At 41.3% G+C, this 24,896-nt stretch overlaps 1 protein-coding gene across 1 annotated transcript in view; it reads left to right on the top strand.

Moving 5' to 3' along the window:
• ENPP6 (ectonucleotide pyrophosphatase/phosphodiesterase 6) overlaps window positions 1–24,527 on the top strand; it is a 32,084-nt gene extending 7,557 nt beyond the window's left edge. The window contains exons 2-8 of the mRNA XM_058838783.1: window positions 2,844–3,023; window positions 8,915–9,026; window positions 13,418–13,559; window positions 14,425–14,604; window positions 16,877–17,014; window positions 21,001–21,124; window positions 21,935–24,527. Coding sequence (XP_058694766.1) covers window positions 2,844–3,023; window positions 8,915–9,026; window positions 13,418–13,559; window positions 14,425–14,604; window positions 16,877–17,014; window positions 21,001–21,124; window positions 21,935–22,158 — 1,100 coding nt within the window. The 3' untranslated portion in view covers window positions 22,159–24,527. The remainder of the gene's footprint in view (window positions 1–2,843; window positions 3,024–8,914; window positions 9,027–13,417; window positions 13,560–14,424; window positions 14,605–16,876; window positions 17,015–21,000; window positions 21,125–21,934) is intronic.
• The last annotated feature ends 369 nt before the right edge of the window (window positions 24,528–24,896 follow it).

Raw genomic sequence — 24,896 nt, 5'->3', positions numbered from 1 at the left:
TTCGTCTTTGTTTTGCAGAGATTCATTTGAATGCTGATGAAAGTGCCTGGAAACATGGGAATGTGCTTTAGACAAATGCTGTATGTAGTGTCCAAGTAAGCTCTAGCATGCAGACTTGCAAATGCTTTTGCTGGCTCTCTTCCAGAAGGATACAGCAGTTATCATATTCTTGGGAACTATAGCCTCTTTGTTTTCCTCTGTTGCTTGAGGAGGGAGTAATTTTTACTACAATTACAGTGAGTTTAAATAGTGACATCTGTATGCTGAAATTGCTTTCTGCCCTGTTTCTATTTTTGAGACTCCTAAGATAATGTTTGATTACAGAGGAAAGCTGCAGTAATGGAAGAATAATAAATTTGGAATGTTATGGTGACTCTCTAACACCATGCTGCTATTTTGAAAATGATTCAAAAGAAGCACACCAAAGGTAATTTTCTTAGGCTGGAGAAAACAAGTAAAAACAGGATATAAAGAAAAAGGGTTGGACAGGTGACCCAAAAGAAACTTGAGAAATGGCCTTAATTCTGTGTATGAGTACCCTGGGGGAGAGGGGGCAGGGGCAGAAATGCCGATTATTCTAGGGCTTTTCAATCTGGTAAGCAAGGCTCAGAATAGCCATGGTTGAAGACTAACAAAGGTCAAAAATAAAATTAGAGATCAGGCATACTTTTGAACAGTGTTTACTGATGACAAATATTGGGAGGAGCAACCCAAGGAAGAGATTAATTGGTTGATTATTGATGTCTTCCAAGAAGTTCTAGGGTCTTTCTGAGACACAGGCCTCAGGTAAGCAGACATGAATGCATTAAATTGTCATGTCTTCTGATCTGTTGCTCACCTGATCTTTTCTGACCCTGTGAACCAGGGATGTCTGAAATGAAAACTGATGCCTTATAGTCTTCTAGGCCTCTCTTTCAATAGTAAAAAAAAAGGATTTGGAGTCCATAGAAAATTGAGCTAATCTAATGTGCAGAACAGAACACTATCTTCTGCATCAGTTCAAACAGTTAAACTTCCCAACAATACTACAGAGAACAACCTCCAATCTCTTCCTTAAAAATGTGGACAAACAGACAGCAAACCTTGAAGTCCTATAGGATCAGTAGCAGCTAGAGCTCATTGATTCTTTGTGAAGACTACACTATACATCATACAGATCCCTAATACGTAGGTTTCACACTGACAGGGCTTCAGCACTGACCTGTAAGTTTCCCGGGCTGGCACAAATTGCCTGCTGCAGTTTATCAGGTTGATAGATGCTTAGGAACACATGGACTTTAAGAAGCTGAGATTGTCCTGTAAATTGTAGGGCTGGGTTTTTGATGCACTATAGAGACTTCCTCCTGTCTCTTTTGAGATTTACAGAAAAGAGAGCACTTGGCAGCCTGAAGAGAGCAGATTACTGCCCATCCAATCCACCAGTTCTCCTATATTAAACCTGTTAGGCTTAATATGGTAAGTAGTGACTGCCACAAACTGGGACCACTTTTTTTCCCTCTGGGAAGGAGGAAATGTTCTGCATAACTGAAATACTTTTTAGTAGGGAAGGAGAGTTCAAAATCCATTTCAAGGTCACATGCACCCAAAGTATACAGAGTCCTCTGCTTGAAATGACGTCTTTTCAGAACAAGAATACCAAGGTTATTTCAGTTCTGATCACCATGCTCAGGCTCAAAATAATCAAAGCCTGTTATCTGGATCCCTGCAATAACATGACTCACCAGCTAATGAGGACAGTGTCTATCACATGCTTCAGTCATTGCTTTTTAAGATATGTAAATAAGGAACTTCCAGTACAACTTATTCTTCAACATTTCTTTTCCCATTTCTGTTAATTCATCTTCAGAATAATTATTAAAATATAGCATCTTTTCTTCTGACAATTACAAGAAATAGAAGATATCTCTCAATTATTATATACTAGTTTCTTGTAATATGACGTTGCCCAAGGGTCTTTCAGACACAGTAAGAGGCCTGAACATATCTGATGAAATTATTGCTGTGCCCACAGCCAAGAACAAAGCATGATCATTACAACAAAAAAAGAGAAAAGCTAACAATAATGGAAAATAAAAATAACCTAAATGTGTTTGCCTAGTTTTCACCTGCTTGCAGAAAAAACAATGTGCCCTATGGATAAAGGAAGAAGAAATGTAAGTTTCTCAATCTTTTTCTAGATTGTGGTTGTATCACCTTCTGTTCACAGTTTGCTTTCCACAGCCCTCTGGCTGTGAGTGCTGATGGGTACCTTAAAATGGCCTCAGACTTGGCAGGCATTGGGTGTGTAGACGGAGCCAGGTATCAGCCAAACATGTGGTGCTTGCAGGCTGCTGCTGACTTAGTTTTTGTGTGAGGCTGCATTGAAATATTGAGCAGGACACGGGGTGCAAGGCATGTTTCTTCTGACCTCAGCTGTCTAAAATTTGGCTGCCTGAAGCTGAGAAAAGGCTGCAATCTTTCTCTACCAATAATTGAGAATGTATTCCCCTCCATGTACCTGAGAATGCCTGTCTTAGGGTGGCATGAACTGCTTTCTAGACATGACTCTTCTTATCCATTGATTGTGAAGGGAACACAGGAGCCTGACAAGCTTCAGCAACTAACTTATGGGTGTCTGAACTGGGGGATTTAGTAAGCAAACTGGAGCACCTCAGTGAAAGGTAAGAGTCAGGGAGATGTTCTGAACAAGAACATCTTGTTCAAGGTAAGAGATCCCAGAATTCAAGACAGGGCTTTTCAGCTGATTTGCTGGATGATCCAGTAGCAGCAATAGTGGTGCTGCCAGCATCCCTCTACTGAAGAATACTAATCTGATTGTGCTGCTTTTTTCTCCACTCTCAAAGGTCGCCACTGTGAGGTCCATCAGATGACTGGAAACTACATGTGGGACCAAAAGGCAAATGTATCTTTTGATATTGGTGTGAATAAAGAAAGTCTGCTGCCTCTCTGGTGGAATGGATCAGAGCCTTTGTGGGTCACAATGATGAAAGCTAAAAAGAACGTTTCCATGTACTACTGGCCAGGTTAGTATGTGAAAAATTGCTACAATGCAGCTTGACATCTGAGCACTACATATGGTGTAGGAACGGCTCTCTAATACAAATACAGATAGAAATACAAATAGAAATTTTATGTGCTTTACTAACCAGAATAGAAATTAAATAGATTTTCTTCAGTCATGATAATTTGCATATGCTTAGAAAGGAGAACACTGAAGTGTCACTAGAGGCAGCTTTGCACTAAATGCTAGCTTCAGGAGGGTGCTGCCTTGAAGAGCATGCCCTCCTCCATTAACAGCTTGTTCCTGTTGCCCACCTGTAACTTCTGCTATGCTGAGTGGTTGCTCCATGAATGGTTCATGGTCCAAACAAAGTTAAACAGTAACCACCCTCCCTCAATGCTTCTTTGGTTTTAATCTGGAAATTAGTAGCTGAGAGCTGAAGATGATCTGGTCTGTGGGGACAAGAAAATACAGCTGAAAGCAAAGCATCCTTGTCCTCTGGTCGTCCTTCATTGTCAATTCATCTGTGGTCCCAGTTGCTCTGAGTCTGTGCCATTCATTTGGAAAGACTTGGCCTTTCTGTTCCTCGTTTGTTAGATATTGGACCACAAGAATGACTAGGGATGTGTAATAACAAGTCCTTTTTAACGAACAGAAATATTGTATAACCTTAGGCTATGTCTTTAGGGACTCATATGGAAATAGATGTTCCAGCTGAGCAACCAGACCAAATCCCTTTTAAAGCATCCAGTTTCTCAACTTTTTTACCTTCTAACTGCTACCTACGCTAAGCAGTCTACAGTTATCCTCAATGTGCAAGAGTGGGCTGGAGGACCAGAGTTAGAGCTGTACTGAATACAGACAGTGCCAGCAGGGCAGTGGCAGCTGACTCACACCATGGGCTCCTGGCCAGCTCGTCTCTGCATCCCAGTGAACATGTGCCTGGCCACAGTCGTTCCATGCAATGTGGCTAATGGTGTCCTGGCAAAAAGCCCACTATTCTAAGGAATGGAAGAAAGAGCAAACCAAGATGAAAAACATTGAAAAGCCATCCAGAGTGTTTCTACAGTATTGAAGAGCAAAAAGGTCTGAGGGTAACAATATTGCCTTTATGGACTCAGAGGCAGTCAAAGAGTTTACATCAGCCCTGGAAACATGCTGCTTCCTACTGAAGATGTCTCAAGTGATCTAACAGCAAGGCAAATAGTAGGATATAGAAATTATACAAGAATGTAGAAATTCTTCTAAAAATTTACAAAAAGATCTTTTTGTAGACTATTCATTTTTAACTACTATTGTAATTGCTCTCAATAGGTATAATTATGTACTGAGTAGATGTAACAGCCTACAGAGAGCCACTGAAATCCAAAAAAGCCAGTATCACTTTCCAGTAAGTGCCTTTGGACTTTACCTAGCTCCTTCATGTTGCCCTTTGAGCAGTGTTTCCCAGGGGGAAAACACGAGGTGTATGTATATATATCCCTATACATATACCCTTCACTCTGCCTGCTATTTCTAGCTGAAAATTGCAAGGAACAAAAGAGACCCTCTTTTCCCAGTGCTTATGCTCCCAAGTGTATGCATTGAACTCTCTTATGACATGGAGGGGGAATTTTTGCATGATCTGGCATTTTAGCTGTGGACTCTGTGACATGTACCTCTGCCAGTCCTTATTTACCTGTGATGGCTGACCTTTGGCAAAGCCACCAGTGCTTCAGTTCAGCAAAAGCTGAAGCCGTGTTTATTTTAAGGGTTCTCCAAATGCAACAGAATTTGTTACAGTTTCCCTATATGATTTTTTTACTAACCATTTTCCTGTTCCGTAGTAAGGACAAAATCCATTAAAAAAATTCTCAATCTACCATTTTAAAGCTTAAATTCTTAACAAGCCATTTGAATGGGAAGCAATACCAAACAAAATGAAAATAAAACCCCAAGATTTAATAATAATGGTGAGTAGAGGTCCCACAGACATTTGCACTGCATATGATCTGCTATTAGCTATTCACTTTCCAGCCTAAAGATACACTACTGCTTAGTAATGAATCTTGCAATTATGATAAAGATCCAAACAGGAAAAGTTTGGGAAACTCTTAATAAGAACGGCAATATATAGCCAAATTCATCACACTGTTCTGGAAGATGCTATTTTGTCTTTAGCCAGCAGTAAAGACAAACAAAATCAATGAACCATAGCAGGAATGCATTGGAAATGTCAGAGTGCAGATTCCCAGGATTAACTTTCACCAGTGCCATTTCCTCCTCAGAGCCAGTTCCAAGCTTTGCAAAGTCTGAACCTAAAATCTGCTACATTTTCTTCCCTACATTCCTCTCTTGTGCGTAGTCACTGCCTAAACAAATACAATCCAGATCCCAGCACACCGGAATAGAGGACAGGAGAGCTCTCAGATGTGAACAACACTCCCACAGTTTTATCTGTGAGTCTAACATAAATGCAGAAAAGACAACTCATGGGCAGAATACATCTGGGATCTCTTGACTCTAGAAGCGGAGGAGCCAAACTATCACCATGCTGGGGGTCCCAAACACCCCTTCTGCCAGAATATAAGGCCTTGGATTGTAGGGACGTTTTGCTCCCTTCTTCATGCTGTGCGTGGGGTGAAAGGCACAGCCCTGCTCCCAGGTTGCCTGTCTGAAGCACTGCTGCTCCAGCAGGTGGAGAATGCCCGGAGGAGTGCGAGAGCATCATGGCAGTACCACTGAGGTCAAAGCTTTGGAGTGGTCCTCACCCTCAGCCCAGTAAGTGGTGTCATCCCAGATGCTCAAGTTCCTTCATTTTCCAGCAGCCTATGCAACTACTTCAGCTGAAGTGCAGTGACAACTTTTCTAAACACAGAAATGAGAGGGGGGAAGAAAAAAGACTCTAAACTCAACTTTTGCCATTTAAACACAATATTTACCAGATCATACAGCTAGTCTGGAAAGTGTTCAAAATCTTCTGTTATGACATGAAGTGTCCAACTGTTAAATAAATGTTTAGAAATGTAATTTAAAGCTGGCAGAGATTCAGGTCTCCATGTCAGATAGATAAAGAGGGGCCCATATATCACTCTGAAAGAAGTCCTTACTCCTCCTCCAGTAGTTCAGGTTTTTAAATAAAGGTTTAGCATCATACAAAAGTATGCAAAGGTATCTAGCATTACATCTTAGTAAATACAGCTTAACTATTTGTAGTTTAACCAAGAAAAATTTAGCATTCCTTTTGGCTGGCTCCAAATCTGTTTAAATTTCCTTTCCCATAATATCTAAAAGAGAAAATCTGCCATCTGTCCTGGTCTTTACCAAAATGAAATTTAAATATTAAAGGGTCTTCATTGCCAGTATTTTGGACTTGTAACAAGGCTCAGCATTAAAAACCCTAATTTAAGTTCTATTCATCATAGAGACTGAAAAAAAAAAAAAAAAAAAAAGGAAAAGTAAGCTCTTGGTATCAAAGCATCTTGAATTTCCAATGGTACTGTCAATGAACTGCACACTGGAAGACCACTATTTCATGGCCAAAATGATTCCTAATTATTGCTACCCTGTAGGCTTTTACATCGTGCCCGTTACTTACTTGACGATTTAGAAATAGCAAAGATATCTCAGCAACTAAAATATCCCAGATCCCCAAGGGGTTAATGCTCCCAGTTAAAATTATCTTGTGAGTAATTCTGAGGAGTGTTATTTCAGAAAATTACAATCTGATGTCAGTATCTGAAGAAAAAAGAGGCAAAATGATCATATTAGTCACTGCCTATGAGCAGTCATCCACCTGAAGTAAAACACAAGGCATTTCTAATGACTTTCCAAATGCATTCTTAACTTCTTCCCTGGTTTTGGAGACAATCTTGAGCTAGACTCAAGTATGAGAGGAGAAATTGGCTCCAAAGTTCCAATTCAGTCCTGAAATACTAGCAAAGCCCACAGAGGACTACTGCATCACCTCTAGCATGTGAGGTTGCTGAAAGCCCTTGTTTTGCTGCTGGTAGCACCTAAGACATCATACAGAAGACTCTGAGAGAGGAGCTCTGTGCCCTCAGGGAAGAGGACTTCCTGGATATGACTTCAGGCCATTCATGGAATACATTTTTCTGATGATTTGGTTAGGTATCAGCTTGGACCCATCTCTGTTGCACAGTGTAATTTCTTGGGGATGTTGTGTGCAGATGTACAGAAGTTTTATTGTGCGATGATCTAGACAGTCAGTTCTTGTCAAGTATTCTGCTGGCTGTTTATCCAGGCTGCAGACAACTGTCATGGTGGATCATGGTGGAGAGATGAACACTAGGGTATCTCCATGCAGAAAGTGGAAGATTAAGTCATGTGTTTGGGGCAATAGGGGAAGAATGAAAAATAAGCACCATCCCGTAGTTTTAATAGAGATAAAAATTAGATAGAGGTTCAAGAGTAGGCAAATTCCTTTTTTTACAGGAAAGTAAATCAGTTGCTACATTTGATGTTTATTATTGAAAATAATTAATTAATCATAATGGATGGGATCCCTTGAAACATACAAAGCATGTGGAGACCTGGGAGCCGCTACCACAGGCAAAGAGACTAAATCTGTCATATACTATGGCCCTTTAACTTTTGGAAAGAATAATTTCCATCTGACTTACCTGGCTTTCTGCAAATCAGTGAAGATTTAAAAAATTTCCTAAGCCTAAACATTTAAATTTTTCTATTTTTTCATGGTACTCCTGAACCATCACATCAGGAGACTCCTAGCCAGCTTGGCCTGCAAGCAGTGTGTTTTCCCTGTGTCCCAGTGTCACATCAGTGATGTGAGCTCATGGGAGCTGAGATGCAAGATTGACATTCTCTATATTGAGTGTCCCAAATCTGTAAATCACCTCTGATAGTATCTCTGCTTGCTCTAGGCCCCTCTCTGTACTTACACCTCCTTCTCATGCCCCAAGCAACAAGTCAGCTTATGACAGCTCTTAATGCCCATCACTTTCCTCCCAAAGGAGAAGCAGAGGGACCCAGATATAGATAGATTCAGGCTTTGGCTTCGAGCTGCCTTTTTGACCAGACTGTGCTGCTGTATACAGAGGCCATTTTGCAAAAGGTGGGGGTTTTTTTGTATTGATTCCTCCTTGTGCTCCAGGAATACATCAGAAAATGCCTAACTGTGATGGGAGGACTCTGGGGTTCTGGAGTGATAATTCAAATTAATCCAGTGTTTCTGGAAGCATACCTCTTTTAAATATTAATATTATTCAGCAGCATAGTAACTGGAGAGCAAAAGGGCAAAGAAACCTCACAAAAACATGTTTTTCTATGTTCAGGGCCATGTTCTCCTGTAGGATTTGTCGCCATAAATTTTTAGGCCACAAAACAGACTTTATTTTGCAAGGAAGGCTGCAAGTTACCAAGAGAGTTAATTGGTTTACACTGTTTTAATAAGACCTCCTGGGAAACAGATATAATAGTGGAGAGCCAGTACCACATAATAAAATAGAGGTTTATAGAGGATATTGCAACATAAGATACAGTGTGTCTAACTGGAAAGTATTTGCTGAACTTTCAGAGAACAATATCTAAATCTATTACGTTGGAAGCCTGGAAATGAGGCTATATGGCCCCCAGAAGTTAAAATACAAACAAGCTAGTGATTTAGGTGGAAATGGTCTGCCACCAGGGAATCACGCATTTTATTGCGGGAAGCTCACACAGAGACCTTCCTTTCAGAGAGGGAAATAAAAGGATCCAATGCACAGTTTGTTACAAGCACTTGTCAAACCAACCTCTCTCCCCTTTTCCTTTGCCAGCCACATGGTTTCCTGCAGGGAAGGCATAAGGTAAGCAACGTCACAGGGAATTTACAGACTTGAACTTGGACACCAAGGTGTGTGGGGTCTGTGATCAAGCTGAAATAGCAGAGCTTACCACATTTTTTGCTTGTAGGTTGCGAGGTCGAAATCCTTGGAGTCAGACCGAGTTACTGTCGTGAGTACTTCAGCGTCCCAACAGACAAAAACTTCGCAGATGCCATCAGCGATGCCCTTGAATCTCTGTGGTACGTCACTAGATTTTTGCAGTGCGGGTTTTCCTCTCTCTGGGACAAGTTTATGGATTTACTATCAGGGAGATTTTCAGGATGGGCTTCCAGGTAGGAAGATGGGGGCCAAAACTTCTTTATAGTATTATCATAGGAACACCATAACAGAAATAGGTCCTTATATTAAGAATAGAGGGAAAGATGTGCTCCCCTGTTTCTGGGTAGGCTGCAACAAGGAGACATCCTGACTTACTATTTTTTTAAATTAACAACTTCAGGATGAGCCTGTGCATGTCTGTTCACTGACCTGCAAGGAAAGGCTTTGAAATGCTTGTATTTAGAGAGGGAATTTGGAAATTCTGAAATTCAGCTCCAGTCACTTGTTTATGAGACTGATGCTTTGGCTTTTTCTTCATTTTAGAACAGCTCAAGCAAAATATTTTCAGAGTGGCCATTCCTTTTGTGCAAATGTGAGTATAGAATAGAGTAGAATAGAAGAGTTCAATTGGAAGGGATCTGCAACAACCGTATTGTTGCCACTGAAGATGAATTGATCACACGGACACAGCTTGAGGTGTGGTGAAAGGAAGAGAGAGTTTATTTCTTCTTCCAGGATTCATAGGTTTCTGACCATGGCCAGGGATTGGATGGTCAGGATAACACTTTTCCACTGTACTGGCTGTCAGAGACGTCCATCACAAGATGTGTAACAGAAGGAATGTATACATATCTCTATGTTTACAGTTACTGTCCTGGGAAAGTCTTAGAAAACTATGTCAGCAAGCTCAGAAGCTGAGTTTTCAGGGCGACACCATATAGTCCAACTGATGGGCATATATCTCTCAGACAACTCCTAGGAAAAATGTATGCTCCAGACCGAGCTTACAAGTTCCATCGTCTCTCATCCAAACAGTTACAAGAGACAATTCCACATAGGCTGTAAAACGAGGGAAGATAGCAGCACCACCTACAGAACCAATGCCTTACCTTGGCTATAACTAAGCTCCTCCTTTTAAAACCTTATTGGTTCTATAATCAATTCACTCCTAGGAAACCCTTCTACTTTAATATTTGTAACTGCCATACCAATTTGAATCTGAAAAGTTTTGTATTCAGATGCTGAAATAAAGGCTCCAAAATTATGAGAGTGCTGTTGGAGATGTTGCTCCCAGTTGGACACTGTGTCCTGCTGCACAGATGCTCACAAAGAAGTGTTGTTTGCAGCATGGGCTTTGGGCTTAGACAGAAGGTGTATGAGACCATGTGAGAGGTTTTATCCTGAAATTATTTGGCTTAGATTTAAAGAAAGTTACCTGCATGTGACATAAGGAAGCCATATGTGCCAGAGAAGGCTTTCTGGAGATTTTGCAATGTTTTTAATTCAGTTAATAAAAAAGGCAATGGAAGATAATAATACAAACACCAGCTCTTACTGTAGGAAATTTTTTGGTCTGGATCATTTTGGGATGGGTCAAGATATACTTGAAGCTTCCTGCCTGGTTTCTGTGAAGCACAGTGTATAAAACCACTCAGTGCTGTTTCTCAGCTTTGTAATTGTGAATACTGTTAAAAGTGTGACAGAAACTGTTAAAAGTACCAGCCCTTCAAGCTGTTATTTTGGGTAGCTAATTCAGTCCAAGCCGCAAGACTGCCTGTTGCTGTCTGCAGTGGAAAAGGCAAGGGACACAACAGTGTTGGTGGAACAACTTGCAAGAGGTGAAAGCTGATGATTTCAAGAAAAGTAAAAATCCCTGCCACCAAGATGTCTGCCATAAATAACAGCTACAGTCTTCTGAAGTGCCCAAATCCTACAGATCATCCCAGCACTGCAGGAGGTCCTGTCTCTGGTGTCTGTTTACACACCATCCCTGGTGAACTTCTTCCCGAGTTCTTTTTCTTTAAACTAAGTGCCCTGTCTCCCACAAGGCAGGAAAGAGAAAAAATGAATGATCTTAGATAAAATTAATAATCAGGTTTGGGTGTAAATACTGCAGGGATTTAGAGTAAGGGAAGGTAATGAACAGATCAAAAATCTGTTAGGTTTTCCTTACTCTTTCTCTCATCCACCCTCTTTGTTTATTTCTTTAAGATTTAGAAGTTCCATGCTGCTGAGCCTGCCCATAAGAAGTAAAGCCTCTGAAATGCTTTTATTGTAGGCATATTCATTTAGCAGGATTTAGCATCTCTGAGTAGAAGGGTCTCGAGCTTGTCATCTATATCTTTTGCAAGTGCTTTTGACTTTTGAAGCTGTTTAAAGGCTGGCAAATGCAGTGTGTTTCCTTTCCACACCCCAGGTAATTGGAAAAGCCCATTAGGCTGAGGCTGCCCTTATCTATTCGTGAGAAAACAGCCCGTGGCAAGGGCAGTCTGTTGCTTGGAGCAATGCCTTCCTCAGTAGCCCTAATGACAGCTATTAATAGTTGAAGAACTGCACTTAGGCTCCCACCAAGCAAACCTTGCAGGGACTCCGGGGTAGATAAGTACCTAACTCATCAGGGAGCCACTGAGCTTCTCTTACAACTGAAGCAAATCATCCTTCAGCAATATTCTTCAGTTTCTTCAAACAGGTGCTTCAAGACCACTATTTGGACCAAGAATATTCAAAACAAATTCAAGCACCTCTTTTTGGCAAGGGAAACCACAACCTTCCTTGCATCTTTTCAACAACTGTAACTTAAGGGCTGATGTAATCTACCTACTTTCCTGAAGAGTTGTCACGAAGACTGCATCATGCTTGCAAAGTGTGCTGGTAGAATATAAAATACTTCTTGGTATTGCCATCAGTGCTGTCCAGCTTTCTTCAGCAATCTTTTCTAAGTCATTTATTTGTAAAATTACTGGTGATGGAATAAGACAGGACTAACAGAAAGACAGAATGTTTCCCCCATGCAAACCATGATAAGGGTTTTCTTAGAAAACCCTTTTTTTCGTAGAAAACAAGCAAAAATGGAAACAAAGTCAAACTCCAGACATGCTGTACCAAATCCTGCAAAGTCCTAAGCATGCTGCATTACTGAATTTGTCCCATTGAAGTAATTAAATATTCTTCCTTACAGCACTGAGCCTGAGAAAACTCACCATGGCCTAAATGAGATCACTTGTTTTATGCAAAAATCTCTTTCTTAGCTTCTGTCTTGATCAAAATGATCATTTACTTACTGGTGAGAAGACATAAATTAGTTTAAGTAGCTCATAATACAGGCACTGCAGCAGAAGAGAACTGTTCCAGTAGGTTCAATTATTGTACATGCAATAGAGAAATTACAGGGTTAAATTTTAGAAAATAATTTATGCCTAATACAGATGGAGAGTAATGCTTCAAATGAAACTGGGGAGAGGGTAGGGCTGCTTCATTTAAATTATTTTAAAATCTTGTAGAGTGAGGAACCACACTGTTCTGCAGGGCCAGAAGTGGAGAAATTCCCACCACAGCAGGTACCTTCAGCTTCTCACAGGACTGCTCCTCTGAGGCCTTCTAACAACTGAGAAATGCAAATGACAGACCCTAATCCATTCACTCAACCTCTCACCTCTGTTTTGCCTCTTCTGTCCCACTCATTACACCAGACTACCCAGGTGTCTTTAATCAGAGATGCTGGACTAATAAGTCTTTTTGTAGGGATCTTGATATGCATGAGCACAAGTAATACAGATGGCATGCTCTGCCATATATTAAGTACAGCACAAAAAGACTGGGTTTGAACCTCATGAGTATAGGTTTGTGATTTTATCCACACAACATCTCTCAGGGAGATTTACAGTGAACAGTAGTGGTCATGAAAATGAAATTAAGCACTGATGTGGTGCACTATCCCCACTAATTAGGCTGAGAGCAATCAGTGCAGAAAAGTGTGATCACCTAAACTTCTGCAATTCTGAGATCCTGCAATTCTTATTTTCCCTTGTTCATGTTCCTGAATAAAAACCCACTTCTAAAATCTCATCCCAGTTCATACTGCTTGGTATTTTGTAAGGCAGAGCACATCCTGAGTTGACCTCTGTGGTTTGGAAGACCTCACACAGGAGAAAGCCAGAAGTGCCAAACTTTAATTAAAGCACATTTGACTGGTAATTCCCATAATCCTTTTAATAGGGGCATTCAGCACAGAAATCAGAATTTCTTTGTTATTAAAGCCTTCCTAATTCAAAGAGGTTAGCAGAGGACTGCCAGGCCAGCCTGTGCTTGCACATGGTAGTTTCCACCTGCTGCTTCTGATGGGAGTCTCAGGCAAACTCTGGAGACTCTGGGTGAATAATGAGCCCAGCAGTGCAATAGGTGGTAGGACCATAGAGGCTGGAAGCAGCAAATGGGGTTTTGTGGCCCTATATGGTGGTGAAGACAATGCAAACAGCCAGGAGGTCTTCATGTGTGTCAGCCTTTCACTCCTTGCCCTCTCTCCCACACCCAGCAACAACAGTGCCGAGATGGCCGCGGTGTACTACGAGCGCATTGATGTGGAAGGCCACCACTATGGCCCTTCGTCCCAGCAGCGGAAGAATGCTTTGAAGGAAGTGGACAAAGCCTTGAGCAACATGATCTCACTCATCAAGGTGAGTGGCATCCATAAACTCAGCTCCAGGGTGCCTTCAGAAAACGCTTTTAAAACTGGTCTTTGTGGCACTGCTGAGAGTCTATTTAATACCTGTAACTGAATGCAGTGGCTGTAAATTTTTATTTCCTGAGAAACAGGCTGCTGAGGTCATGTGGAAGTCAAGGCACCATTACCCTGATTATTATTGTCATTGATGGCATTATAACCCTCCTGGTGGATTTATACCAGTAGCCCCAGGAAGCCACAAACCAATATACGTATTTCTCTGTTTATGACTTGTGTTGCCAGCTGAACTTAATTGTAGACAAAGGAATCAAAATTGTGTGTTTCCTAAGGTTTGTGGAATCAGACGATTAACTTTTATAGTGGTTTTTATGACAGTATCCAGAACTCTGTACTTTAAACTTAGTTTTAAAGAAGCATTATTGAAATGATTTTGCAGCGAGAAAATCTTTTGGGTAAATGGCAACTGTGAATATTTCTGACAATGATAAATGCATGTTGGGGTTTTTATGTGTTTCAGTGAAGAGAGGAATATGTATCTTCAATTTCACTAAATATTAAAAGCTATAATGCTAAGTGGTCATGTTTGGGAAAGAGAATGGTATAGCAAAATTGCTGTGTGGCCTTGTTTTGGAAAAACTCTAATGCTAACCTCTCAGACTCTTCCAGAGCAGCAAGTAAAAGTGGAGCACCATTACGTGTGGTGGCAAAGCACATTGCAGGGTGTTCTTGGACGTGATCCTTCTGGTTAACTTCCACAGAATCAGTGGAGGTCAAAAGGTGATTTAAATTTTCCAGCAGGCACAGACAGTGCAAAGCTCTTACATGGCCCTAAAAGTTGTTGTGCACTTTCTTCACAGAACAAAGGCCTTCAGAATGATATCAATGTCCTCCTCTTCTCTGATCATGGGATGACAGACATCTCTTGGACAGATAAAGTGATTGAGCTGAAAAAACATATCAATATGAGTGATACCATACAAATGAAGGACCGAGGTCCTGTTGTGAGCCTCTGGCCAACTCCAGAGAAGCATGCAGAAGTGAGTACAGCCTAGTTGTACCTCTCACCTTTGTGTTTTCTTGGTTTTTATGCAAATGGTGTCTTCTGTTTTCTCTAAACATCCAAATAGCGCTCTCAGAGATTTGTGCAAAAATCAGCTCTTATCAGGAGTGAGACTTAGATCCTATGACACCCTTGTGATGCTGGTTTCCAAAGGAAAGTCACACCAGGAAAATTAAAAAGCATGAACTTTCATTGTTATATGGCAAGGACATGAGCTTTTAAACTCCAGCCCCATTAACTTCTGATAAATAGCTAAAAGATTTTAGCTCAAAATGCACTTTTAGGATTTTATATGTATTAGTCAATTTATTGACACTCTAGCTAGGATTTTCAAATTATCTGAAGCAGGTTCAGGCGTTCATATTCCAGTAAACTCCCACTGAGAAACCAACTCCATTAGACCAGAACTGCAAAAAATATTATTTTACAATACTTCCCTTGGAGGAAATTTTGATGAAGCATATTGGATTGAGTCAACTGTAAAAGCTCAATCCTAGAACTTCAGGGTTTTAAGGGATAAATTAAAACAACATAGAAAAGATTTGGAAATCACTTGAAAAGAATGAAAACGTAATTTCTCTGACTAATATAGTACATTATAGTCTAACCAGAAACCAATGCATGAGAAGTCATTACTGCTGTCCTCAGAATACAGGTGAGTGGATGTACAAAATGGGTAAGCCATTCCCCAGACAAATAGTTTTGGTTTCTACATTATACTTTATCCAGTTACAGCATATTATAGCTTGTGCAATTTTTTAAAAGAGAATATTTGCTGATCTTTGCACCCAAACGGTCTCTTCAGGAATTGTGTGTCTGTGATATTGTGAACATTTCAAATAAGTGCCAGAACTGAAAGCTGGCTTAGAGGCATGCATGAGTCTCACAAGTGCATCACAGGGGATCACAGCACTGATATGCTTAACTCAGAGCTCCCTGTTTTTGTAGGCCAGACCTTCAAACAAGGGCAAGTTGCAACTTCACATAGTCATGGGGTTTCATCCCACAAAGCTCTTCAGCACATGTTTCTCTCTCATTAAACAGCCTAATATACCTAAGGAGAATAAAGTACAATGACTTATACTATGGTTTTGTTTACTTCCTTCATTTCTTTTTAGGATTTCTTACTGGAGGGCTGCTTTTTAAGCAAAATAAAGTCAGTTTTCTGTTTCCCAATAGCTAGATTTTCTATTTCTAATGAATTTTAAGGAGCATGTTTATGAGTTAGAGATATTATAACATAGTGGTTATCATCTCTAAGAATGACCCCATTTCAAAGTACTGGTGACCACTCTCTAGCCCCAGTCACAGTGGGAGTAATTGTGCCATCACACCCTGGTGCTGTCCTTATGGTCACTGCACATTAGTGCACATATCTGGCACACATATACACACACAAGGGTGACTTAGCTGAAAGGCTAGTGAAAAACCTTTCATTCTTTGAAGAATTGAGCTATTTATTCTTGAAGATTATTTATATTTAACTTGTTAAAGAACAATACAGAGTCTGCAGACTCCAATAGCTGCCTTCTCTTTGGCATATGAACATCTTTTTCAGGCATTTAAAATCTATTTTCTGAATAATTTGGGTTGTAATGGCATTTGTGTGATTATATTCCAGACAGTATGATTAATATTAATAAACCACTTGCATGGCATTGTGCAGAGTCAAAGCTGCAGGCTTTGGCTAATTAATCTCACATCAGATAACTAACGAAGCAGATAACTGAGCACTATCAATGTCTTGATAGAAATTGACTGGGTAAATGCAAGAAACACAGGTGAGGTGACATTCATTCTGCACTCCAGAGCACTAAGAGGGAATGAGTAGCAGACACTTAAGATGATATTGCTTTTCCACATCTGTACACAGTCCACATGGTGCCTTTGAGTGTCTCACCACTTCACTCACTGCCTCCTGTGAAGGTGTGGGAGCTCCTGGTCTGTTTCTGTAGGCTGGTACACTCACATGTATACATTTGTGAATGTGTGTATTATAAATACATATAATACATGAATTCATGCATTCCTATGCATTTATGATCTGAGTTTTCAGAATCTCCTAAGCCACATAAGCAGGTTTTGTCCAGCCATAATCTTCAGACAGGCAAAATCTTGGTTTTAATGTGCTGATAATTAGCCATTACAGGGGATTAGCCATCTTGCAAATTCAGGTGTTTACATGTACCCATGAGTGTATTTATGATCTTTACAGCCATATGGTGTCCTAACATTCATTTGTTTTGCAGATATATCAAAAATTGAAAGCTGTGGAACACATGGATGTTTATAACAAACAGGATATTCCAAACAGATTTTTCTACAAAAAAGGAAAATTTGTGTCTCCACTGACTCTCGTGGCTGAAGAAGGATGGTTCATAGTAGAGGTAAAGTATAGAAGCAAAATACTTAGACAGGAGTGTGAAAAAGTACAATATATTGCTGATCATTGAGTTAAAGTCAGCAGACTCACTACAAAATTAATGTCAAATTCTGCTGTGTGCTTAAAAGAACTTAAAGGTATTGCAGCTATACTAAAGGCAGACAGTTAAATAGTTGAGATGCCTCTTTTTTCTCTGTTGACATAAAGCAGTAGTTCTTGTTTTTCACATTCCAGTTTTGTTGCCTTACTCTTCTTTCCCCTGCCATCTACTTCCATTTCAGGCACAAAACAAGTGTTTCCATTTCAAGTCCTTATTATCTCTCCACTCAGCAGTACCTTGTGGCAACTTTTCCTTCTGCTTGGCTTTCCTCCCATCAGACTGTCCTAAAAATGCCCCATTTCTCCCAAGCCCACCAGTCTCAAAAGGGTCAGACTGGAGATTCACTCCTCAGTGATGCCCAGTGCACACACCAAAACCTGGGAACTTGTTAAGCAGAGAACCCAGGCATTAAGAGTTTTTTTTATACTAACTTATTTTCTTTCTATAAATTGTTGTGGTTATTTTGTGCTTGTGTCACTACTGGGCACCTCCACATTACAGATACTAATTGCAGTTCAGCGCAGCTCAGAGGGTGAGATAACTTTGTATCTTCTAAGGAGGTAAACTGAGCAGTGGTGTTAAGTGATTTGCCCAAGGCCATACATACCTTAAGTAGGCAACAGAACCAAGAAGTCCTGGATTTCTTTCATGTCCCACCATAGTCAGTGCACTTCGTTGCCTTGCAGGTTACTGTAACTCAGCTGAGCATCTTCTTTCATGGCCTTCAGAGCTATTGCTCACCAAGCTTTGCTCAGCACAGTCCACACTGCCACATTTCTCACTACCCAACCTGAATTTAGCATAATAGTTTCTACAGCTAGATAAAAATGCACCTCTAAAAAATTAAAAAAAAAAAAAAGTATAAAAAGCCGAAGTTAAGATTTAGACAGGTAAAATCAGAATCTGAAACATTTTCTACAAAATTATTTTAAAAAATTACAACTAAACTCTTTCGTACAAAAGTTCAAAATAGAACATTTTTACATATTCTGTAGAAAATAAAAAAGCACTTAAAAATCATTGAAACTCTGACAAACCTTAATAACAGTGCAGCAAACACTGCTGCTATGATAATTATTTCTGTCTCTCTGCCCATTCCTTCCCATTGTTTCTGATTTTCAGGAATGTCCTCTCATTAATGCTTTCAGATTTTCCTTCTCTTTGGTACATTTTCATTATCTGTGAATGGGATATGAAAAAGAAAGTTTCCTGTCATGTTTTTAAAGAAATGATTGAGCCTTCTATTATACTTCTTGCCCAAACCACTGAAGAGAGGATGTGCAGCTCTTCCCTGTCATGCTCCCAGGGTTTTCAACTCTCTCTTGGCTAGTGGATAGCTAAAAGCTGTTTGAAAAAAGGGATTTTGTTGGTGGTGGTTTTTGAAAGAGACAAAGGGGTTGTATCTAGAAAGCTGTTTTCCTTATCATGAAGCATAGTAACTAAAGGCCATCTACATTTTGGTTAAAGCAGGGTGAGGAGGGATTTCACACTGTATCAAAGCTGATCTGCTCGTATCACCTTGTTCCCTTCACACGAGTGAGTGGCCCCCATTCTTTGGCCTAAGATACCCCGGCTGCTCTTCTGGGCAATGACGTGTGCTAGCCCTCAGGACTGCATGCTCACTCTGTACCCATCCCAGTGTACTTTCCCAGCATTTAGACATCACTTGAAGCACATTTCCTAAACATGCCCACTCAGGCAAAAGTCCCTTGTCCACAGTCTCAGATATGCCATCTTTGTCAAGGATTTGTCATCTTTGACAAGGATTGCTAGCCCAGGCTTAGTCTGAGTATGAAAATTACATCTCAGACATTTGGACTTGCAAGGCTGGCATATTGGTGTGCTGCCAGTGTCCTGGCCCCAAAGAAGCCCCAGGAGTTTGTGGGGTTTGCTGTAAGGCACAGCCTGATGCTCCAGAAGGGCAGTGCTGGGATGCTTGAACAGCCCTGTCCCTCAAGCTACTGCTGTTAGTGTCTCCATTTCATGAGCTCTCAGTTCAGCTGCAGTTACGAAAGTCAGCAGTATGTTTTCTGACTCAGCTGGCACCAAAAATGATGGAAATGACTGTGCCTTTGCACATTCTGTTGCGAGTAGGTGTTTCCTGATGTCTGGGTGGGTTATGGAAAGCACACTACCTCCTTCTGCATTTGATATTTCTGGAGAAGCAACTGTGTCCAGGACATCTGCTAGGGCCATGGAGTGGAGTAGGTATGGCAATGTTATGATGCTGCCAAAGAACCATCACAAATTTAAAGTGACTTCACTTGTCTGAAGTATTCCTAATGCTGAACATGTTGCCTGATGGCAAGCAACACACTTAATCCCCAAGAATCACAGGAAGCTGCAGCATAAGGAAGTACTATGGTAGGAAGCTGAGGAGTCTGCTCCTTGGCTTGCTCTGAGCAGGGAAATAGATGGGAACAGGAAAAAAACTTGGTAGCTAAAATAGTTTCATTTGATCTGGAACAGATTACCCAGAGAAGCTGTGGAGTCGCTCTCACTGGAAATGTTCAAGAACTGTCTGGATGCAATCCTGTGCAATGTGATCTAGGGCAACCCTGCTTGAGCAGGGAGGTTGGACCAGATGATCTACTGTGATCTCTTCCAAACTGACCCATTCTGTAGTATTCTGGAATTATCTGGCACACCTGTCGAGTATTACATATGAAGAAACAGGGGGTTCTCCTGGAAAATAGTTGGAAGAGCTACACCTCTCAGTCATCACTTTTGCTGTCCTCAGTGCACAGTCAATTTTCTTTCTTAAGGAAGAAGACAAAAATCAGACAAAATAAATGTTTATAAAAGGAAAGGGATCTTCAGTTAGTCTGCTTCACAATCTGCAGATCTGCAGCAATATTTGCCCAGAGTGGGAATGTGGGAAACTCTTCTGGGGTATCTTCTGTCCTTCTGTGCCTGAGTGTGAAGGCCAGACCTGGACACTCTAGAGGACTGTCTGCAGCTCCTTCTCTGTAATTATCAGAGAAATTAATGTCATGAGTCTGAAGAACTATCAGTTGATGTTCTTTGTTTAAGTGAAATTCCTGACATTGTTTTGGGGTAATGCGGAGTGCCACATCTGTCTGCTGCTATCCCTAAGGAGCATGGGACAGGACAAACTCATAGACAGGTTGGTCCAGCATTTGATCAGCTCCTAGGAACTGCTGCTCTGACAGATATGACACTGTCATAGGTAAGAGCTGTTAATACAAAGCAGGAGAAAGGAAGGAAGGAATTTAAAACAGCATCTTAAGTGCAATATGGGCTAGAAAGAACAAGATTTATAGCAACAAATTAATAAAGCAGAGATCCACTGAGCAAGGAAATAAAACAGAATCTAGGCCACAGAGAGTGTGACTGTCTCAGGTCAGAGCCAGTGTTCCTTGGAACAAACCTCATTGCTTTAATATGAAAACAAGTAGCGAGAAGAAATAATAATTAGAAACTATCTAGTAAGGGTGATATTTGTATTGTTAGGCTTACTAGCCAAATAGAGCAAAAATGACTTATTTTTCTAAGGTGTCAATGGCATGTGGGGCAGAACAACACCCCAGCAAACCCACTGGGAAGTGCATGGTGCTGGGTGGAAGAGCAGTGCTGCAGGCATGGGGAGAGGGACAGCACTTTGCTGACACGTGTCACATATGACTGTGGTACTTTGTGCTTGTCTCCCAGCTGGGAGGTGGTTACTCACTGTGACAGCAAAGGCATGGGGCTTGGAGTGGTGTAGGTATGGCAATGCCCCTCCTGGGGATGAGCTCCTTTGCAGGTCACAGCACAGTGTGGAGGGCTAATGGGGTAGAACAGCACATGGAGACACAACACAGCACCCCACAGTGCCCCAGCACAGCCCAGCAGGCAGGCACTAACCACTCTCTGCTGTTGTCACCCAGAGCAGGGACAAGCTGCCCTACTGGGAGAATGGGACGGGGAAGAAGGAGGCCTGGCAGAATGGCTGGCATGGCTACGACAATGAGCTCATGGACATGAGAGGCTTCTTCCTTGCATATGGACCAGGTACAATGCTATCATCCCTGGTGTTCTACTTCCCCTGCAGCTCCATGGTCCTCACCCCTGCATCCCTGCAGCCCCTGGCACATCAGGACCCTGATGCAGCACTCTGCGACACCCAAAAATTACAAATAGATGGCAGGATTTCCTCACTATGGAGGGTTTGTTGTACTGCACCTATTTTATAGCTGAAGAAACAAGGCAGAGAGATGTGAAGGGATTTGGTCAGCCTCTCTCTGATGTCCCAGTGCAGTTAATATCTCTTTGCCCTGTTTTCCTAAATTTTGGCCTAAACTTTCAATTCTATTTGAAACACATGAATCCTGCTTTTGTTGGGGGATTCAGACTCACTACAGTACTTCCTTTGGGAAGGTTGCAGCATACCTCACCCACCTGTCTGATGGCCAGACACAAAACTCCTGGTTTCCACTTCATCAGGCCCTTTAAACAGGGCAGAGCACCAGGCTGCAACTGCAGACAGGAGTGAAAAGCACAATGTGCAACACAATTATGTCAGGCTATTATGTCTATCAAGCACATACAGTAAAGTAGCTCCTGTACCTAAAAATTCATGTCTTTTTTTAGTTTGTTTAGTTTAGTTTAGTTTTTAGAATAAAATTGGTCTAGAAGTAAAAATAATTAATAAAATTGTTTAAAATATTTTTGCTGAACTACGTTGTAAATTATATAGCATGCCACATTCTAGCCTGGTGGGTAAGTTCCAACAAAGGCAAAGGAACCCTTGCCCCCCAGCACCCCACATTCCAGGGACTGAGCCCAAGTTGCATGATGCCAACTCCTCTCTTTTGCCTGCAGATTTCCGACCCAACTACCGAGCGCCTCCCATCAGATCCGTGGATGTTTACAACATCATGTGCCACTTGGCAGGAGTACAGCCAGTGCCCAACAATGGCTCCTGGTCCAGGGTGGAGTGCATGCTCCGAAACACAGCCCCCTTGGCACCACTCCCCCCGTGCAGCAGCTGTGTCCTGGCATTAGCTCTGCTCTCCCTGTTCACCAGGCAGATCTTCTTACTGTGATCCCTGAACAGTGTCAGTCAGTGTCACCAGCAACTCCATCCTTCTCCGTTTGTTTTTTTCAAGTTCTTCTTTTGAATAATAGCTTCATTAATAGAGTGCTGTCCCCCACTCCTCCATTGTGCTCCACCAGGCATGAATCTGACCCATCCTGCATTTACAATGGTTTTAACATGAAGCCATGTTTTGTGCTGCTCCAAACACAGCCAGGGACAATGCTGTCACTCACCTAGATTTACAGCACTGGTGGAATCCTGGCTGGCTATTCACAAAGTTTTCTGGTGGGTGCACATGGGGATCTCTGAGCATCAAACACATCTCACACCAGCATCTTTCACTGAGGAGCTCACCCTGGTTCACCATACTGAAAAGTTCAGGAGTGGAGACCAACTTCTTTGCATTTAGCTGGGTTCATCCTGTTTCACCCCTTCATCTCCAGCTCCACCAGCAGCAGAGCCCCATCTTCTCCTTACAGCACCAGCCAAGCCCTGTCTATACAGATGCAGCTTTCAAAGAGCCAAGAGCTTTGCTGAGGGACCATAATGCTGAGAGAGGTGGATCAGCAGGAAAGTAGTGAGAGCACCCTACTTCTCTCAGCCTTCCCTTTATTTTCACCAACATGAGTACTGGCTCTGCCCATTTCCAGGGCCAGGCTTTCCTCACAGACCGCAGCAGAGGGGAGGATTGGGAAAGACAAATGTGACAGAAATCCTCGACTTCAAAGCCAGTGGGAAAATGAATAGAAATCTGGACACACAAGGGTGAGGAGAGCATAGGATGAGGAAACCTGGCATTTAACAGCCTCTCTGCTCTTCCTGGTGAAGATAATATCATCTGATCACATTTTGATGTTTTATACCCAAACCAATTTCTGAAGGTTTTTCAACACTTACTGCTCTTCCGCCAGCTTTTGCTCTCTATACCTCTGCCTGGTGATCAGCACATTTCCCTTTATTCTGCAGCAGGGAGAAAGGTCTATGCTGATAGATCTCCCACTCTCCCAGCCAATCCTGGTGATTATTTCCACGATGGGCCGTCAAGCACAAACAAAGTTGTAACAGCAAAGTTAAATTAAGCAGCAGGAGAGGATAGAGCTGTTGCCAGAGGTGCCTTCGGGAGTGCACAGCACTTTATCTGATATAGCTTTGAACCAGGAGCTTTCAGCAAGAAACTGCCTTTGGAAGGATTGAGGTCCCTCCCCATGTAAAACAAATCTCTAGGACTTACTACTCTTCTGGATCCAGAGACAAGCATGATCCGGGAATGTGTGGTATAGTGCATTTAAGGGTGAATGATTACACTGTGGGGAAAAAAAACAAACACCAAATTAAACTTGACAAAAGACTTCTGTAATAGCTGTAAAGATTTATGTAATGTATTTTTAAAGCTCAAGTGAACCATCAAATCAATTGGGAGAAAAATGGAAAAAATCAGGCTTTGTTATTAGACTGTTGAGTATAAAAGGCAATTTAGTGCTTTCGAAGCATTTGCAGTAGCTGTAAAACAAGCACCTATTGTTCAGAGTTCCCTGTTGCTCGTTAATGGACCAGGCTCAATGAAATCACTGGAGCAGATTTTTAAAGAAAAAAGATAAAAATTTTAAAAAATCAGCATACAAGAGAACCAAATTACCAAGTTTTGCCTGAAAATCATCAGGATAGACACCATCAGTGCCTGCTAACCTCTCACAATGTTCCATTTTAAGTCTTATCAGCAAGCAGAAGCCAAGGTCTTCTTAGAGAAGAAATGTTTCTAAAGGTATAAGGGTATATTCAGCTCCTCTTACAAACAGAAATTGAAAATACCAAATTGGGTCCCTTGAGTTGTTCTATGGATGGCCCATGACACATGAAACCAACACTGATCCTTGTGAATACTTTGTGTAACTCATTTTTGTCAGTGTCCACATGCAAATACTGAAGGGTAAATCCAATTGCAATACAATTTGTTTGACCTTAATGCAAGCATTTTGTGTATGGTAAAAGTTACTTGGTCTGTAAAAGGAAAATTTGATGGCAGACCTTCAAGGAGCTCACTAGCTTCAGGAGAACTACAGCTCATTATTTTTCTTCCTCAGAAATGTCATACCTCTGAATCAGTTCACGTTCTCATTCAAAAATCAAGTGTCTTAACTCTCGCCTCTTTTTCTGTATACTATGCAATGGAGGTGGGTGTATTTTAAAACCTATTTCTGAATGATGTTTTTATACAATGACTGATTGCGAATGAGTGAATAATTCTAAAAATGGTGTTAGAAAAAGCACTTCTTTGTAAATAGTGTAAGACTTTTGAAGAAAAAAACAGCCCAAAACCTTCCCTTCAACACTTTGCCTTTCTTGTCTAATTGCTGCATCAAAGTGTGATAAACAGTGTTTGAAGCTTGTGCTGGTTAATTATCAGAAAGACGAATGATAACATTGTTTAGAAATGGCAAAGTTGTCAGCATGTAAATTAAGGACATTAAACGCATCACATGAGATGATGTAGCTTCTATATGCAGTCCTTTTTTCCAGATGTATTTCATTGTTCAACCTTTTGAACATCCATTCAGGAGCATGTCATTCCCACTTGGCAATGGACATGACAAAACATTTGCACTTCTAAGAAGAGGAGAGGTGAGCCCTGGATGCTTCTTTCAGACCCACTTCTCTAAGCCCACTGTTTCAACATCAGATCAGCTGTTTGCACAGAAATTAAGAGCATTGTCACTGGTAAGAGGCTGCACTAGGTTCAGGCTCTCC

Source organism: Poecile atricapillus, chromosome 4 (assembly GCF_030490865.1).
Source record: "Poecile atricapillus isolate bPoeAtr1 chromosome 4, bPoeAtr1.hap1, whole genome shotgun sequence".
Taxonomy (NCBI): Eukaryota; Metazoa; Chordata; class Aves; order Passeriformes; family Paridae; genus Poecile; species Poecile atricapillus.
Note: the sequence above shows the minus strand (reverse complement) of the source record. Positions and strands in the feature narration are given on the sequence as shown.